This window comes from Ochotona princeps, chromosome X (assembly GCF_030435755.1).
Source record: "Ochotona princeps isolate mOchPri1 chromosome X, mOchPri1.hap1, whole genome shotgun sequence".
NCBI classification, from domain to species: Eukaryota; Metazoa; Chordata; class Mammalia; order Lagomorpha; family Ochotonidae; genus Ochotona; species Ochotona princeps.
Window position 1 is genome coordinate 21,217,806 of NC_080865.1, and position 20,175 is coordinate 21,237,980.

At 37.2% G+C, this 20,175-nt stretch overlaps 1 protein-coding gene across 5 annotated transcripts in view; it reads left to right on the top strand.

The window, feature by feature from the left end:
* DMD (dystrophin) overlaps nt 1–20,175 on the top strand; it is a 1,951,117-nt gene that overhangs the window by 1,235,583 nt on the left and 695,359 nt on the right. For all 5 annotated transcript variants that reach the window (XM_058659083.1, XM_058659078.1, XM_058659079.1 and 2 more), the window contains one exon: nt 4,875–5,039. In XM_058659083.1, the coding sequence (XP_058515066.1) occupies nt 4,875–5,039 (165 nt within the window). The remainder of the gene's footprint in view (nt 1–4,874; nt 5,040–20,175) is intronic.

Genomic DNA, 20,175 nt, shown 5'->3' on the forward strand with positions numbered 1-20,175 from the left:
CCATACATTTTTTTTTTTGTGATGATTGAACTGATTTTCATTCCTACCAACACTGTTCTTGGGCTTAACTTTCTCTATACCCCTGCCAAGAGCTTTTACCTTTCATCCTTTTGGTGTAGCTAATCTAACATGTCATTGTGCTTTTGACTTAGTGATATTGAACATGATTTCATATGCCTGTTGGTTATCTGTGTGTCTTTTGAGAAAATTCTCTTTTAAGTCCTTTGTTTCATGTGTGGATATTAATATTTAAAATATGCATAGGAAAATCAGTGCCATAACTTGTATATGGTATTTATTTTTAAATAATTAATTTAACATGGGTATTGGTCCTGGAATACTTCTCATTGCATGCATGCCCATGAATTCATTTACATTACAGTTTGTGAATATGATCAGTTTCACTTGGGGAAGTTTTGTTTTAGTTTTACACTAGTGAAGTGACAGAATTGAGGATTTGTTATATGGCTGCATGTATACCTCTGATACTTGTTTGGAAAACTTTCAAGAAGTGGGATTTTGTGTTTGAAAGGCTCGGGCACGTTAAGGTTTTAATACAGCTGTATACATTGTTCATAAGATAAATATAGCATATTTATGTAAGTGTACACATCGTAACAAAAGCTGATTATCCTCAGAAAATTTTTATACCCATACTGTGACTACTCAAATAATAAATTGTGCTTATCCGGCAACGTCCCTCATGTTTGTTCCTTATTAATCTATCCTCTGCTCCACTCTATCCCAAACATGTGCATACTCTTCTGACTTTTGTCACCTATCTTCAGTATGGCTCTTTGAACTTAATGTCCTTTGGAATTATCCAGTATACGCCCTTCTCTTTGACTTCTGTTCAACTGTTTTGTGAGATTATTCAGTGCCATTGCATGTCACATGTCTGTTGATTTTCTCTGTTCTCTGCAGAATTCCATTGTGTGAATATGCCATGGTGTATCCATCTCTTGCACATCGTGAGGTGTACGTGTAGTCTAGCGTTTTCACTTTAGCCAATTTGACAGATACGAACTTGGTATCTAATTATGTTTTAATTTGTAATCCTCTAATAATTAGTTCCATTTTTGTATGCTAATATAAAATCCTTGTGCTTATCTTTTGCCCATTGAAAAACTTTATCATCTCTCTTAGGAATTCCAAGGTGAAGTTTAGGGTTAGGTTTAGGAATATGTTGGATGCAAGTACTTTATTGAATATATACATTGAGAATGCCTTCTTCTACCATAGGCCTTATTTTTTCCCTTTATAATGTTTGTTGATGAGTGAAGTTGAACTAATTATTAATTTGTTTTACATTTATTAGTGCTTCTTATGTCTTGCACCAAAGCCAGGAGACAAGAGCTTAATAAGAGTCTCCCATCTGAGTGCAGAGGTCCTGGCTGTTTTCCACTGCTTTCCCAGTCACAGCAGTAGGAATATGGACTAAAAGAGTGGAGAGGCTGGGACTGGAACTTGTGCCTATATTTGATACCAACTCAGCAGTAGGCAGCTTAATCTACTATGCCACAATATTGGTCCTTGAGTAGTTTGTTATATTCATGTTTTCCATAAACTTTTAAAAGAAACATTGTATTTATGAATTTTAAAATATTTTTCACCAAAGTAAATGTCATGTAATTTCATTTTCCAGGAACTTTTGAAGTGCACTTGTATATTCCAACTATCACATACAAGAATCTGTATTTCCCCTCAACTTTGGCTGTATCACGCTTTTATTTTTAATTCAGTTTTTGCTATTGCAATAGTGTAGTTCTGATTTTCTTTTCTTCTAATAGTGCAGAGGTTAGATTTCTCTTCATGCGCCTAAAATCCTTTTGTATTTTCTACCAACTGTTTTGATCTTTCTTACAATTTTATTTTGTGTTGCCTGTATTTCTGTTATTAATCCACAGAAAATGCATTTTCTATGTTAGAAAAATTAATCTGCTCTCTGAGATGTGAGCCACACCTTTGTTTTTGCAATTTGTTGATTTATTCTTGACATTTCCTAATTTTTTTCCTTTGTCATGAAAGAGTTTATTATTCTTAAGGTCCAGTTTATTATTTTTGGTCTGCTAATTTGGCTGTTTAACTTAGAGATGCAATTTACATTTTATGTGGTTCATTACTCTGGGCATATCCTGCCTGTATCATTGAAAAAAATTCCAGCATTTCATCTGGTAGTTATTATTGAAGGTCTATCATGTAGAAAAATGCAGCTCCAAGCTCAGTGAGGAAGGTTAACAGAAATAAAATTTAAATAGATAAAAATGTAGTCTCATTATAAGCCATTATAAGCCATCCATTGCACCGTTTTCTGTCGGGATTTGTTTTATGTCTACAACCAGGAATGTAGAGTTTGGGAGGATTAGAAGGAAACCAACAATCTCAGTTAAATGCTGTGCAGATTGCTGTGCTTATATAGCATGCCTAAATGAAATGAAAACTATTTCATGATCAGATAAAAAGGAGTTCATAGCTCAATTTTAGATATTTTAGGGAAATATGAGGGCTATTATCTCCAGGAGCTTCATAATCTAGAGGCTCTTAGATGCTGTTATCCAAAGCTGAAAAAATGCTTTCTACATGTACTTGTGGGTACAAAATGATACAATAAAAACAAAATGTTTAGTTACCTCCTTTTAAAGTGCTAGGGGAAAAAAACAAGTTTAGGATGTTATAAAATTATGTATTATCGAGATAGAATTGCAGTTGTGCTATCACCTATGTCTCTCTGTCTCTCTGCTCCTTTCCCCCACCTCACACACATCAGAGTTCAATACTAATGCCTTAAAAAAAAGAGTTCTAATTCACAAAACACATATAGGTTTAATTCATTTAATGTTACTTTTCTATGCGGATACATATGAGGCACAGATACAGCACCATGGTGCATCATTCATGGCCACTTATTCTTATGCTACTACAGCACTGTGCTTGTTTCCCCGTTCACTCATCCAAGGATGAAATCCGTGTAGAGGAAACTTCAGGCACTAGCCATTTTCTTTAGTTCCCATTCATCTTTTACACCATTCACTTTACAAAGGTGCGAAGCCTGTATTCCTACCCACAGTTCGCCCAGTTGAGATACAGATCCACAGGATAAAGGCAGGTCTGTGTCAGTTGGAGTTAACAGTGCAGACTGGGATGTCATCTAACAGGGTTTTTACACTCAGGGTGCTAATGTACATTCAGGATTGTGCAACAGTCTGTTCTTGATTTAGACTACTTACTTACTGATTGTCCTTATTGTTTCCTTTCCTCATTTTCTGACTTTTATAATTAAGTTGAGCACATCTCAATGTTTTACTATTATGAAATCCAGTGACCTAACTCTAAACCCTACAATGTTTAATACCATATCACACTGTTCTTCAAACTATTTAATGTGTCCCAACTTGTCATCATCCATGTACAAAACTGGGATGATAGTAATAGCTACACTGTTGCATCCTTGTATGGATTAAACATGGCAATAAATATGAAACTTCCAAGCATGATGTTTGCTAAATATTGAGCCTGTAGTAAAAGATAACTTTTAGGAAAGAGCGTTAGCCTGGAGTTTAAGATGTCCACATCCCATACCAGCGTGTGTGGTTCAAAGCTCAGCTCCAGCAGCTGTCTGCCGCTTCATGCAAGTGTTGATCCTGATGGTATCTGTGATGATCCAGAAAACAGAGTTCCCACGACACATGTTGGAGACCTGGATTGCATTCTCTGTCCCTGGCTTTGGCCCTGGTCCAGTGTGACTGTTGCAAGCATTTTCAGAGTAAGCCAAGAGAGAAAAGATGGATCTCTCTGCCTCAAAATTTTTAAAAATCTATAATTGCTCTGTTATATTCTACTCTAATCCAGATTTTTTTTCTTTTCCTTCCAATCATCTGCTTCTGTTTTATGTGGTTACACTATGGCTTGTAAACTATAGCTTTCAAAAATGCTTGGCTCACCAAGTTTCCTTCTACAGAAAAGGAAGATTTCCTTGTACAAGTTTCCTTAACATAAAAGAAAGCTGGAAACAAGTAAAGTGAAAGAAATTATTGCTATACAAGCAAAAAATATACTTTGGTTTCCTTTTAATCTCATGATGCTGCATGAGTATAAAGCATTCATTTGAAATTTACAGGTTTTGTGTTACATATGTGATACTAATGCTGAGTAACTTGGCTTATTCTTTTTTATAACCACAAAGGAAGTGTGTCTGACATATAACACAGCACTATTTTTGATACATCAGTGGAAAAGTGAAGAGTATACTTATTTTATCACTTGGAGCTGGGTGTGCATTTGCATAAGTGTATTTTTGAATTTCACAAAAGGTATTTATGTTCTTTAAAATTTTACTTTTATTGGAAAGGCAAATTTACAGAGAAAGAGAGAAAGACAGATGGAAGTATCCACTGGTTCAAACGCCAAATGCCTGCAATGGCTGGAGCTGAGCCATTAGGAAGTCAGGAGCCTCTTCCATATCTCCCATGTATGTGCAGGATCCCAAGGCTTTGGCCCATCCTCTACTGCTTTCCCAGGCCACCAGGAGGAAGCTGGATGGGAAGTGAAGATCCAGGACACAAAACGGTATCCACGTGGGCTGCCAGCACTTACAGTGGAGAATTAGCTTATTGAGCCACCATGCCCCCAACCCTGACCAGCTTTGGTATTAATGTCTTTAAAGTCAACAATTATCAGATCGTTTTAATAGATGATTTCCAACATTAATTAAAACCAAATTGTAATGCACAACATACATCATTAATATCATACTCTGAAAATGCTAAAATCAGTATATTTGTAAAACATTTAAAGATAACTTTTCCCCCTTTTTTGTATCATCAAGTAATATGTCTTTTAAAATTCTCTTTTACATTTTAATGTTTCCTTTCCAGGTTTCTAGAGTTTTGCCCGAGAAGCAAAGGGAGATTGAGGCTCACGTGAAAGACCTTGGACAGCTGGAAGAGCAATTAAAGCAGCTGCTGCTGTGGCTGGTGCCGATCAGGAATCAGCTGGAAATTTATAACCAACCAAGTCAAGTAGGAACATTTGACATCAAGGTCAGGACCTTTTGCTTTAAAAGTTGTTTTATAAAAGAATGGGTATATCATTGAAATAAGTTTTTCAATTATTCTCATTTAAGGAAAAAAAATGCTCATTCATGCATGGTAAGGCAGATCATATCTGGGACCATTACAGAGGCAGTCAGTGTTGGGAAGGGGTTAGCTCATATCCAAACACATCATGGGAATTTCTAGCCAAAGATCAGTGTGGGGGCCAGTGGATGCAAAAATTAAGTGGAAACATCAAAGGTAAGGGCTGTCTGGCTAAACCAAGCTAACACGATTTCTTGCTCGAGACAAATTGGGGTAATTAGATATCACCTGGTTTGTGATAGAGTATGAATACCCTGACCTAATATGAAGGGCAATCAGAGGTGAAAGGTGGGGAGTTAAAACTTTATTAAAATAGGATTTTATAATGGCAGGAGGAGATTGAGGAACCTGACTTTACGTTAGTTACGTAAGTAATCATTGTGAGTGCCGTCTTTCTCTTTATAGTGGTAACAATTATGGCTATTTGACTAGTTTTTTTTTTCTTCCAGAATTTACTAGAACTAGTATCTTCATTAAACTTGAATCACTAGAGTGTGTATGTCTTCCAACTTCCATACCTGTTTTAATTGTGCTTAATGAATAGGAGTGGGACTTCCGTGGATAGCACATATTAAGAAGAAAACTGTGTGCATTTTACACATTCTTTTCACCAAAATGAATGGTAGTTTTTGCATTTGTGATTTATAGACAGAGAGATAGTGGTCCTGTGTACTGGCTCACTTCCTTAACACCTGCAGTGCCCAGCCAGGATGTTGAAGCCAGAAGTTGGGACCTCAATCCGGGTGTCTAACATGAGTGACGAGGAACTAATTATTTGAGTCATCAGTGCTGCTTCCCAGGATCCACACTAACAGGAACCTGGGGAAAACAGCTAGAGCCACTCAACCCACATAATCCCATGGGGAGATGCAGACATCTCAACCCGAGTCTTAACCGCTAGGCCAAATGCCCTTCTTTAGCTTTTCCCTGGACGTTTTGAAGTATCCTAATATTTGGCCATTCCTTATCTAAAATTTTCTGGCGGATTAGTTGCCTTCAAAAGAATGCCCAGGCTCTTTAGATATCATTATAAAGCGCTCTTCCCTGAAGTTAACTTTCCTATTCGTTTACTCTATTAATAACTTCCCTTATATGCTAGCCATAGCAAACAATGTGGTATCCTCACACCCCTGCTGTTTCACACCACATGTCCATAATTTTATCTCTTTAAATGCATTCTTCCAGTTTAGTTTAGTATTAACAATTTAGAGGAACTGAATTTTTCAGTACTCAGTAAACACTCACAACAAGGCAATACTATTACTTGGTCCGATACAAACTAGCCTCACCCTGTCTTCAGTGATCTTGGATCTTGTATTCTTTCAAATTGCTCAATTTGGGGGCTCAGAGCAGTAGCCTAGTCTTCTGTGTATCTTCTTGTTCATCACCAGAGTGCAGATTTGAAGAATATTCTTTTAGTCCTTTTCTTCTGCTTGTAATGGTACCCAAAGCAATGGTGAATATGCTTATAACTACTGAATTTGTCCAAATAATCCTCACACTTTTGCAATCAGGAAATGGTGATCTGTGTAAATAACATGATAACTAGTGGTTGATGTATTTGTCTAAGTTTGATTTCTCATCAGAGTATAATAAGTGAATTATTAAGATTACACAAAGGTCCTATGCTTTAAGGCATGGGGGTTTTTGTATTTGTAGCCTGTTGTCACTCTGCCTAAAGAGATTAAACTTTTTTCAAGTAAACAAAACTGGAAAAATGCATTTTGCTATGCTTAGCTTTAAACTTCTGCAAGCCAAAGCTAAATTTTTAGGTGGTTTGGAAGAGACATGCATTTACTTTAGCACTGAGGAAGAAACCACCTTTAAAGATACGAGGGAACAGATGTTGGGAGCTGTGGTGAACTTGTTGTTTGGAATGCCTGGGATTCATGTCGCTGTGCCTGAGTTGGAATTCTAGCTCCTGTCCTGATGCCAGCTTTTTGCCAGTATGTGTCCTTCCAGGAAGCAGATAATTGCTGATTTATTTGAGTCCCTGCCACCACTGCACCATCAGGGCAGATCCAGGTGGAGTTCCTGGCTGCTATCTGTCATCTAGTCCAAGCTTGGTTGTTGTGGGCATTTGGGGAGTGACCCAGCAGATAGATGCTCTCTCTTGCTCTCTCTCATTATTTATATTTCTCTGGCTTCCAAATAAATACAACCAACTAAATAAAAGTTTTTATAAACACACACACACAAACACACACACACACACACACCCCTTTGTGTGAGTTAATGCAAAGAAAGTAGATATACAAGTAGTTAGGTCCCTGACAGCATTTTCTAAATCCAAATAAACTTGGTCTGTCATGATGGTCATGGCTACTCTGAAACCAAGGGCCACTGGATTTGGCATCTGGTTTATTTCCATTCTCTTATCAAACTCTAAACACCTGGTAAAGCATCCCATACTCTCTGTGAGCCTCAGTTTTGCCTGTTTGGCACTTTATGCTCCTGGATACAATTCAGCTAGCTGTGTAATAAAAGCAAAATATTTAAAAAGAAAGCCTAAAGGGCTCCGTTCTAATACATTGTTTATGCTGAAATGAAAATTGACTGCACTTCGCTTGAGTTTGTGCAATTTACTCGTGAAATATTCCTGTTCAGGAAATCCTGCAAATAGCAATATTCATCTTGAAAGTCACCTCACAGAAGCCTCAGCAAGCTGAGAAACACAATCAATGAGAGCATGATGTAGAGGGTGAAAATGAGGCGTAATCGCAGCCCCTTCCTATCAGTCAGCTCACTACAAGGCATGCCTTTGAATTTTGATTTTCAAATATACTCTCAATTTCGACATAAACTATGTTGATTTCAGATCTCACAAATGATAATTGAATGCTAAGATCCAGGGACCGGTTTAGAATGCCTATAAAGGATCTTATGTTTTTAATCTTTAATGAGTACTTTCACTAATGAGCTAGAGGTATACTATTTATCTGACACAAACCTGCTAACTACTACTTTCCGAACTTTTTATTATAATATGATGAGTTATGGTGGGATGCATACTTTATTTTAAAGTTTGCTTTTATAATGATGACAGGGAGAGAGTTTTGCAGCTTTTTCAATAATATTTACTTTGAGTTTTTTTGTTTGTTTGTTTGTTTTAAAAGAGTGACATACAGAAAGACAGACTGGTTTACTCCCCAAATGGCTGCAATAACCACATCTAAAACCAAAATCCCAGAACTCAGTCTGGGTCTGTGATGTAGGTCACAGGGACCTAATTCCTTTGATCCATCACCTGCTACTCCCAAATGTGCATATTAGCACAAAGCCAGAAGCAGCACCAGGCACTCTGAAACTGGATGCGGTTGTCCCAAGTACTATCTTAATTGTTGTACTTAATGACCACATGTTATGTTTTCTTTTTATTTGAGAGATAGAGCAGAAGAGATAGAGGAGATTTCTATCCACTGCCTCACTCTCTGAGTGTCCACAATTGCCGATTTAAGCCAAACTGGGAACTCAGACCATGTCTTCTGTATTAGTGACAGGAACCCAATTTCTCCAAGCGTCTGCATCAGCAGAAAGCTGCAATTAGTATCCAGGGCTGGGCATTTTAAAAATAAAGGCATTCTGACATGGATTAAAGGTGACATAAACAATAGACTAAAAGGCTGGTCTGTTTTGGAAATATTTTTTTCTACATTTCCTCAATAATGAGTTTTATTCTGTGAGTTACAAATAAGCACAATGTGTTGTACTGGTAGCTCTAGTTTAACATGCAAGACACACAAATACCTATAGTTTCAATCCCACACTGAACAGTATCAAAGAATACAATTGTTGTGAGTGACTGTTAAAATCATGAACACCAAAAGCCTTTGCTTTGTGTGTGTTCATTGTTGTCAGGAAACTGCACAAGTCAGGAAAGAAAAACCTCATGCATGACTTCTATAATAGAGTAAGGAGATTGAATTCATTTCTGCTGAAACATAAAGAAGGAGATATTCCTAAATTCTGGGATGAGTTAGTGGAAAAGTACTGAATGATGTTAGAGAAGACATTAGTTGATATGTTTAAGCCATCTGTGTTGGCCGTGAGCGTATCAAAGTTTGATACTTACCTTCCCATGAGCCTGGCAGACACTCTTCCTTAAGGATTGTATTTCAAAGATATGGCTTTCAAGTCCTTGAAAAAGATATTCCTGGGGTTCTAAAATTGGCAAGAACTAGGAGAAGATTTATATCTCATAGAGGCAGAGAAATAATTTCAAATACAAGTTTTCTGGAGTAAATGATCTAAGAAAAAAAAGGATTAACATTTGGAAAAAATCTTTCTCAAGTTTAGTTAATCTGGGATCATGTTAAGGCAATCTTTGTCAATCCCTTAATATGTTGTTCAGAATAAACTAGGTTTCCTATTGCACAGTTTAGGAATGCTAGTTCATGGATTTCAGCTTTCCTTTGTTAAAGGACTGTTTGAACTAAGTTTGAGATTTGATAATAGAGGATGTTTGTTGGGTGTTTCAAGCAATCAGGCATTTAATAAGAGACGTCTATGAAAATTAAAAGGAAAAACAGAAAGCTTGATGCTTTGGGTAGGCTTCAAATTCAATCCCCAAGTCTAAAAGGGAGCACAATTCCTAGATGTTGGCCAGGAGTCATCCTTAAATGGTAGGCTGAGGCCGGTAAGGACATTCTAATGGATTTCATGATTTTCTGTGTAAGTACTTTCAGCAAAGACACAGACATCAGGAAGGCTTCAGTAAGACTTTCCAATCTTGGTAATTTTCTGGAGCAGAGCATGGGAGATGTGTGAGTTCAATGGACTTCCTGAGTGACTCACATAGCAGCCTCTACAGGGACCACAAAAGTGCTCACTTAGATATTGCTGTGGCGATGGGTCCTTTGTGGTTTGCATCAAATCATCCAGCTTCAGATAGCAAGGGCTTCCTGAGATATTCTGGATGAAAAGGCAGTGACAAGATAATAGAGAATCTCACAAGGAACTTGAGAAGTCAGGTTGCAGTTTACAGTGACACGAATCAGCAGGGTGGGAGAAAATTGGAAATGTTAATCTGGAAAGTTGTAGGCAGATCTTGAAGGAAAGCAGAAAAATTGAAAATAGGTAAAGTCTAATAGGAAATACAAAATAGCAAAATCCAGTCCAATCTATAGGCATGTAACAAAACCTTATAGCAAATAAATGAAAAATACCTCCAAGTCAGTAGGACTGGAACCTAATAATCTGCAAAGTATGTTATTGTTGTTTATTAAAATGTATAAAGTCATCTCTGTATTCACCTTTTTTGATCAAATAGCAAAGTAAGATGATACATTTTTTATTGTTTTTTGATACAATTTAGTTGGCAATGGGCTCTTCCCTCCCCCAGATTCCCTCCCTTCTGCTTTGTTCTCCCCTCTAGGTTCATAATGTGTGTCCGTCGTGATGATACATGTTTACAAAATGTATGTCAAGGTGATTAGCCATATAGGTCTTTTTATTTTGCTCTGCTGAAAATTTTCATAAAGAAATTCAAAATGAATAAGTTCTGTATATCCACACTGCACAGCGTAGTCTACACTGCTAAAGGATTATGCTATAAACTTAGCAGTTTGCTCAAAGAGCATATATGATGTTCACTTTTGACAATGCCATAATAATAACAGGAGTAGTAATATATGTGTATTCACACTTTTGTGGAAGTAACGAGTGATTAGCCTAGCAAATGAAATGCCACAATGCATCTCTCGTATCAGGATGCTTTTATTGAATACCTGATTCCTAACCCCAGTTACCCACTGACTCCGAATACGGGAGACAGCTGTGAAGGCTTGACTAATTGAGTTCCTACTTCCTACATTGAAAAACATTGAATTCTTGATGCCTAATTTTATTTTGTTTTGTTTTTTATTATTACTGTTTTATGATACAGTTTAGTTGGTGCTGGGGGATGCCTAATTGTAGCCCTGGCCTATCCCCGGCAAATATAGGCATTTGGAAAGTGGAGTAGAAAACGGGAGACGGAATTTTCTTTGTTGCTGTACCTTTCAAACAAGTAACCAAAACTTTATGGAAAACTGAATAAACATTTTTTGAAATTTATACCTGTAAGGAGTCTACAAAAAAGTTAATGAAAATGTATATTATTAAAAATGTATTTGGATAACAAGCCCATTGTCCTGATTACAAAGTCACCCCCATAAAAATGAAGCATTCATGACCTAATTCATCTCTTAAGTATTCAAATTTCAACAGTTTTGCATAGCAGATGAAGTCTCTACCTTTTTTGAGTAGCCTAAGAAACATACTATGTGTATAGTCAACATACATCTCTGTATTTTATGTTGATTTTATTTTACCCTTGGTTATTATTTTTAAAGATTCATTTATTTTTATTGGAAAGGCGGATATACAGAGAAGAGGAGAGACAGAGAGGAAGATCTTCCATCTGATGGTTCACTCCCCAAACAGCCACAACAACTGGAGCTGAGCCAATCCAAAGCCAGGAGCCAGGAGCTCTTCTGGGTCTCCCACGTGGGTGCAGGTTCCCAAGGCTTTGGGCCATCCTCAACTGCTTTCCCAGGCCAAAAGCAGGGAGCTGGATGGGAAGCGGGGCCGCCGGGATTAGAACTGGCGCCCATATGGGATCCCAGCACGAGCAAGGTGAGGACTTTAACCACTACGCTATTGTGCCAGGCCCAGTACCCTTGATTATTAAACAGAACAAAATGTGGAACACTTTTTAAAAAGCTGAAATCTTTTGGGCCCGGCGGCGTGGCCTAGCGGCTAAAGTCCTCGCCTTGAAAGCCCCAGGATCCCATATGGGCGCCGGTTCTAATCCCGGCAGCTCCACTTCCCATCCAGCTCCCTGCTTGTGGCATGGGAAAGCAGTTGAGGACGGCCCAATGCATTGGGACCCTGCACCCGCGTGGGAGACCCGGAAGAGGTTCCAGGTTCCCAGCTTCGGATCGGCGCGCATCGGCCCGTTGCGGCTCACTTGGGGAGTGAATCATCGCACGGAAGATCTTCCTCTCTGTCTCTCCTCCTCTCTGTATATCTGGCTGTAATAAAATGAATAAATCTTTAAAAAAAAAAAAAAGCTGAAATCTTTTACAATCACTTTTCTATCTGTATTTATTTTGAATATTCCATTGATGTTTTGCTTAAATAACTAACCATGCATTGTCTGACAGTGGCCCAAGGTCCTGTTGAGCCAGATAGTAAAATCTTTGACATTTGTTGCAACCTTTAATGATTTGTTGAAGTCAAGTCCCAAATAGAATTTATATCTTAAACTGTTTGGAAAAAATTAAAGATTTGATTTTTTTTACCTTAGTTAAAAAGGCAAGGCAAAAATGATTAGGTTTCAATTTCATGAAGAGCATTATCAATATTGTGGTTTCAATGTCCTATCCATCAAGTTGATATGATGTGCAATTTATGGAGCTGTAAGCTAAAATTTGCATGAATAAGGCTGTCTCCAGTGCACATTTGAGTGGATGGAATGTCTGATCTCTTTCTAGTTAATGTTTTCAGTGTTGGGTTTTCAGCCTTTGGGGAAGGATCCTGAGCTTTTCTTGGAACACTATAAGGGCAACGAGAACAATGATTGAGAAATTATAGGTATTTGAGAGGCTGGAGTAGAAAGCAAAAAGGTCTGGCAGGGAAGAAAAGAGGGATATAACAGGTAGGGTTTCAGAGGGACTTATCAAAAGAAACAAGGGAACCAAGGGAGTGTCAACGATTATAAAATGAGGCTGAAAGAGCAGAGATGATGGGTCAGGAGAAATCTTAGCTGAACCAATTTGGGGAGATTTCATGTTCCCTAAAGGAGCTGTTGAAAGCTCCAAATTGTTTTTACTGATATCACACCCACCAGGAAGGAAACAGAGTTAGTACCACAGCGCTGGAACATGTTATCAATCAGCAGGTGTCTTCAGAATCTCAACAGTGAGAATTTCCCCTAAGGAAGGGAGGCACCAAAGATACACCAAAAAAAGAAGGAAACTCAAAGGAGATCTCCACAATTAATTTCTTATATGCACATAAGATATCTTTGCATGAGAGTTTTCTAACTAGCAAATAACTGAAGTTCAAGGGATGAGGCCTCAATGGCTGTTGTCCATGTTCTAAGCTGCTGGCGGTTTTTGACAGACACCCAGTACTTTAATCAGTCTTAAAGATGTAATAAAAAATTTCGGTATCAAATCATGTCCTTGCAACATGTCCATCGAGACTTGGGAGCAAGGGGAGCAGCAGTGTTGGTCTAGAGTTCCACTTAAGGAACTGGACTTGCTGACAGATCAGTGGGGAGTGTTGTCAGTGTTCTCAAAATTCGCTTAATAGCGATTAATAACATCTAGTTCACTTTGGGATGAGATACTTCCTGTTCAGTAGTTCATTAGATAGATGTATACTAGTTCAAGGTAAACTTAGTTAGCTCTGGCACTGCAGTATGGGAGTAGGATGTCTGAAACAGTAGCCTATCCCTCTCCACCAAGATGGTTTGTTCTATGAGTGGTATTGAGAAGGGGAGGAAGAGGTAAGAATCCTGAGCCTCTGGTAGATATAACCCTCTTTCATAGAAAAACAAAAGCTGCAGTTTTCTTTGTTTGTTTCATTTTAGTGGGTACAAAAAATATGGTGAAGATATATTAGTGGATTTTGTCCTTAAAATACAGTTGTTACCATGGGGGAAGGGCATGGGGAAGGGTTGGGGGAAACCCAGAGCCTATGAAACTGTCACATAAAGCAATGTAATTAATAAAATAAAAAAATTTTAAAATACAGTTATTGAAACATATTGAATGTAAGTGAAACTCATTCTCATTCACCTTGCAAGTAGACAAACGCTTGTAGGTAAGAGTATAGTTTTGACTCTGATAAGGCCTTGACAAGAGTGAAAATTCATGAGTAATTCCATATTTCATAAAATGAGGTGGAAATTTTTCTTTATGAGTGCTCTGTATGTCATAATATTTCTCTTACATCCCATTCTTTCTACTCAATTCCAGAAATCATTGGTGAATATAGGTAACATGATAATGAGAAGAGAAATAATAAATCGTATTGGAATGCCAGCTGTGACATCTAATGGCTTCATAACTTTGCTTAACTCACTTGTCTTAAATTGACCTTCCTCTTCATTAAAAATGAGAAAGTCAATTTCCCCAGTACCCTGTTGGATCAAGGCAAAACTAAAGTGGAAACATTTTCTAAGGCACGTAAAAATATTGTGGATGGGACAGTACATGATGTAGTAGGAATTATAGTAAGAGCTCCTAAGGAGAAAAATATGGCTTGCAACACGCCTACTTCTGCTTTCAAAAGAAAGCAGCTTTCCGTCCACCTCTGCCAAATCAAGGAGGGCTCCAAAACAACCTCCCTATAGTGCTATTCAGACCATTCTGAATAGTTTAGTCAAGTGAATATCTCATTGTACATTTTAAAGGTGACATTTGATTTTCTCTCTTGAGGCATTGTAAATACTGACATTTAAAATGTGTTACATTAGTCTTCTGAATGTGTCTGGTAGAATATCATGGAAATAAGATATCTACCATTATCCACTACACAAATACATAAACAAGCTCATCTTAAATAAATAGAAGTTGATGTTATTCCTTTTCTTCTTTAAATCATATTTCCATTCCACTTCCCCAAAAATGTTCTCCTAGTGCAATATATATTTATGCTATAAAGTCTTTTATTAACCTCTCAATCATACTTGTGTGTGACAACTATATCACTGAGAACTTAAATTCAAGTTTAACAGCATTTTCCTGTATCTTTAAGGCTCTAAGTACTCTTTAAAATCATTTAGGTTGAATTTTACTTACAATTATTAACAAGTATATCTAACAATAGCCAAATAACCTAAATATATGTGTAGCATGTGATAAATAACTATTAAACCTACTCAGTGTGTTTTTGCTGATTAATCTTTTTGTTGGTGGACAAGTGAGTGCTTAAATGGTAGCTTGATTAAAGAATATTTCCATCAAAATACTTTTAATTGCATCCATTTGTTTTGAGAGTCAGATAATATGTGAATGAGTCAAGCAGAAAGTTCTCCCATCTGCTGCTACACTCTCCAAATTCCCAGGAGCAAGGGACACAATTCCGATCTCCCACGTGGGTGGCAGAGACACTGGAGCAATCATCTGCTTTCTCTCAGGATGTACAGCAAGAGGCCAGAGGTAGGAATGGAGTGGGGTCGAGAAACCAGGGACTCCACCATAAGATATAGGCACGCCAACCAGCATTTTGACTTCTATGTCAAAGGCCTGAACATAGTCAATGCTATTTTAAATTTACTTTTATTTGGCTTAAATTTGTCTTGAATACAGTATACCAGTGGCTTGGGGTAAAGGTGAAATTTTTGTAATGCGGAGACGACTTACCAATAAAGAAGTGTGAAGGAAATTGGAATATTGTGTCTGTCACAGGAATACATGCCATCAACCATGTTTGTTGTTTGTTTCTTAAAGATTTATTTATTTTTATTGCAAAGTCAGATAGAGAGGAGGTGAGACAGAGAAGAAGATCTATTGGTTGAATCACTCCCCAAGAGGCTGCAACAGCTGGAGCCGAGCCAATCGGAAGCCAGGAGCCTCATCCAGGTCTCCCATGTGGGTGTAGGGTCACAAGGTTTTGGGCCATATTAGACTGCTTTCCCAGGTCACATGCAGGGAGCTTACTGGGAAGTGGGGCATCTGGGATTAGAACTGGCGCCCATATAGGATCCTGCTGTGTTCAAGGCAAGGACTTAAGTCACGAAGCTACTGTGCCAGGCCCTGTTGTTCTTGATTGCTTATTTTTACAGAATTTTCAGAGCAGTCAGACTGTTCTCTGGTCTTTCTCACATTTATTTATTGAATCTACTGAACTTTGGATTTAGTGTATTCTATTTCCTTATCTGGTTCTGACCAAGACAGAGAAAACATAAGAAACCCCCACTACTGGGTGGAGGGTAGCCTTAGAAACCACCTTGCTACCATCCCTGAGCCCAGTTTCTGATTCATTTCCATTGGTTCTGGTTAATATCTTTCTGGAAACTCATGTCTCACTCATCTCCTCCACTACTCTGGTCTGATAATTCTGCTGTAATACTTTATCCCATGTCTGTGCTACCAAAAAGAAGAAGAAAAAGAAGAAGAAGAAGAAGAAGAAAAGAAAAATTGCTCTTAGCCCCTAATACTTTATACTAAAGTCGATATATCTCAAATTATCATTTCACTTGATAATAGAGATGAAGAGGAGGATATCTTGTGTACTATTTTTATCATATAGCATATTATCTCTTACTGTTTCTTTTCAATTTTAAATTTATGTCTGCTTTCTGACTTCATCATTTATATATATATATGTATATATATATATATATATTCAAACAAATTGAATGCTAAAAGAGAAGTCTATAGCAGATCTCTGAACACTTCCATTTACCCTGATAACAATTGCATTTGGCTGTCATTTTGAAATTAATTTAGTTGTATGATGTATACTGAAGTGTGAAGTGTAACTTGGGCTTGGGAATGCTTAGAGAAACTCATATTTCTTTGAGAAATCTGGAAATCATTAGTAGATGTGAATATCAGACTTTCAGATTTGAGAAGCACTGTGCCCATAGTATAGAGAAACCATGAGCCTACTGAGGTAGGGGAGAGATCATAAAGTGCTAGATTAAGACATTCAAAGTAGAGGCTGGCACAATGATTCAACTTGCCAATCCTTCACCTGTAAGTGCTCGCATCCCACATGTGCACCAGTTCATGCCCCAGCTACTCCACCTCCCGTCTGGTTCCCTGCTCATAGTCTAGGAAAGCAAAGGAAGATGACCTAAAGCCTTAGGACCCTGCAACCATGTGGAAGATTCAGAGGAAGTTCCTCTTCTGGCCACGTCATTTTGTGGAGTGAACCAGCAGATAGGAGATCTTTCTGTTTTTCCTCTTCTCTGAAAATCTGCCCTTCCAATAAAAATGAATTTTTTAAAGAAAGACTTTCAAAGTAGAGAAGAGAGGGAGATCATTTAAAAAACTGTTTTGCAAATTGTCACTGGTGACTTATTGATGGTTTGTCAAGTCAATTTAATGGACAGAATGAAATAGAATAAGATAACGGAAGCTACATCAGGATATAACACAATTTAACATGGTGTACTTCATATGATATAAACAAGTGGCATGTAGATCCATTGCTATCAATTACATTTCATTTCATTGTTGCTTCTGATTTTAGATAATCTGCCCAATTTCATGAAAAATTAATTAGTATTTTAGCAATGAGACTGCTTAGTGGATTATTACAAAGCTAGAAGTGAAACATTCCCCTAAAATAAACTTTCAATATATAAATGCCTAGATTTCTCTAATATAAAATACTTTTCTAGTGGTACAAAATCCAAAAGCATTAGTGAACATAAATTCTACTTTGCTGCACGTTCATTACCACCCATTTTCTCTCCTTGTAAGCTGCCAAGTTTTTCCATTTCCTAGATAGCTTTCTAAGGGTAGGGTGAATGTGAATATTCTTTATTTCTAGCACCAGATTAAAAAGAGAAGATTCATGGTACATTAAACATTTCCTACAGCTCTGCTTGTTTCCTCTTCATACTACACACTGGAAACTGTTCAATATTAGCACTTAAACCTTTCATTTACACATGCATTCTGTTCTAAATGCATAGCATGATTAATTGAACCATCATTCCATTGAATGAATTTAATGTTTTGTTTTTGCTGTTGCTACAATATGACAATGGATTCCTGTGTGCACATGTACGTTTTTACATTGCACATACGTAAGTAGGGTTAAGTTCCCTAGAGTATATGCTTTGGGTTGCAATAGCCTTTGTCATTTTAGTAAATATAGGCAAATTGCCTAAAGAGTCTCATTTGTAGTATAAAGGACTTTTCCCCTATATCTTTGCCCACTCAATGTGTCATCACACATTTTGATTTGGTAAGCAAGAAAAACAAGCAGTTCCCATTATCATTTTAATTTACACTCTGACCTTGAAGGATTTTTTTTCATATATTCCAGCATCATTTCCATTTCCTTGTCTGTGCACTATTTGTTACATTCTCTGCCAATTTTCTCTATTGGATTATTGGTTTCTTTCTTACCGTGACAAATACAGTTTACAACTTGAAATAAAACATAGTTTTCTGCAACAGTTTTAACGAGTGTTTCCTATGACAAATAGGTTCTAGTCTCAAGGGTATGACTTGAAAATATCAAAACTAACCTTTGAATTGCATAGACATCAACTTTGCCCTTTTTAGCAAACAGTCCTAGGCAGAAGTTCAATGTGAAGACAGATTACAGAATAAACACAGATTTATTTTTTTAAATGTGGAACTGGTGTGTAAATATTTGCTTTCTCTCTCATCTAACAATACATGATGGCTAGAGTAGTTTCTTTTCAAAGCACCTGTGTCAACTCTCATTCTTTCAAAATTCTTGATTAACTGAGGAAAATTTGTGTTTTCTCCCTACCTTGCACTTTCTAGCCAAATCTTTAATAACAATTCAGAAGCTTAAAATTTTAGTCCCACACCTTATTTTTTCTTATGAGAATCAAACTCTTCTATCCAAATCTCAAAAAATACCCATTGAGGTTAGCCATCTGCCTTGGCAGTTTTACTGGTATCCTGAGATGTAATTTGTATAGATCAAGAGAGTTAATTCTGAACAGCTGGGGGCTTTCTAATCTCCATCAGTTCCCTCTAACTGCTATTTGTTTGGTTCTTTGCAGCCAGAGTATCATTGCTCTTGACATACAGAAAACTAACACAGTAGAAATGAAAGGATTCTGTATTTATTTATTTTCTACTTGCCAATGTTATAACAGCTTCTCCCAAATCTTACTTTATTAGATCCTAGATCATTCATTTGCTCCAGATACACCTTCAAAAAGTCATTTTGTCACACTACAATTTTTATACTCTTCTTGAAATCATCCTGTGGAGTTGAAATATATATATATATATATATATAGCAAACTGCCTCTGCTTTGTTAAAATAAGTTTAGATAATGATACTTGAAAGGAAGTTATGGGAGAAAATTGGATGCAATGTTGTTATTATTTTTAACTGTACTCTAAAGAAAGCTCTGTCTGCTTTGCACATGATACCACCCTTTTCTGAGTCAAGTATGGAGGAGAAAGATGGGAATTTTTCCAGTAGTTTTCGAACAACTTCTGTTTAAGTGGATGAATGGACCACCTGGTTTACCAGCTATATTTCCCAAGGGCAGCTTTGATCAGCAGACAGAATACAGGGTAGAAACAATAGAAGTTAAATGAGGAAGGTTTTGAACTTGTAAATTGCCACCCTTGGTGATAGGAGGCAGGAATTTCAGACACATCCAGTACTGCTATGTATTTGTAATTTGCTGTGCTCAATTTGATACAGTTTTTATAATCATAATATTTTTGAAAGACACAATCACCTTTCTTGATTTTTACATTTTACGAAGCCATATCCAGGAAACTGTTTATTCATAAAGCTGCCTCAATGAAATGTAAATGTTAAATCCATAACTATGCATTGAATTAAACTTTTGAGGTTAATACCCATTTACAATTATATTCTATACTATCTAGTATATGTCACGCTTTTCAAACTTTAGGGTGTATGCAGTAAACCAAAGATTATACTAAAATGTGGTTTCCTAGTAATATTGATATTGCTGGTTGGTGAAGCCACACTTTGAAAAACACAGTCGAGGATTGTTAAGTAGAAACATTCATGAATATAATATGTAGCAGGATAATACAGGATGCATTGGGATCAAATATTGGTTCACACACAGGCAACATTTTCAACTGTCTCCTAAGTGAACCTCATCACTCTCCCCATATTGGGTAATAAGAAAAAAAATGTCTCACTCTGTCATCTAATTTACAGTCTGTTTGTATGAGTTGCTGTGTCTTAGGTAAAGGCCTAGTCTTTCAGGGTCTCATACACTCCTTCTCTCAAAGAAGGCAGCTGGGTTGAGCAGTGAGAGAAAATTGCATGCGAATCCAAAGAACTCCATCTCGGGACTTAGACTCTTTTCTGATCTTTGGCTCTCTTATAACAG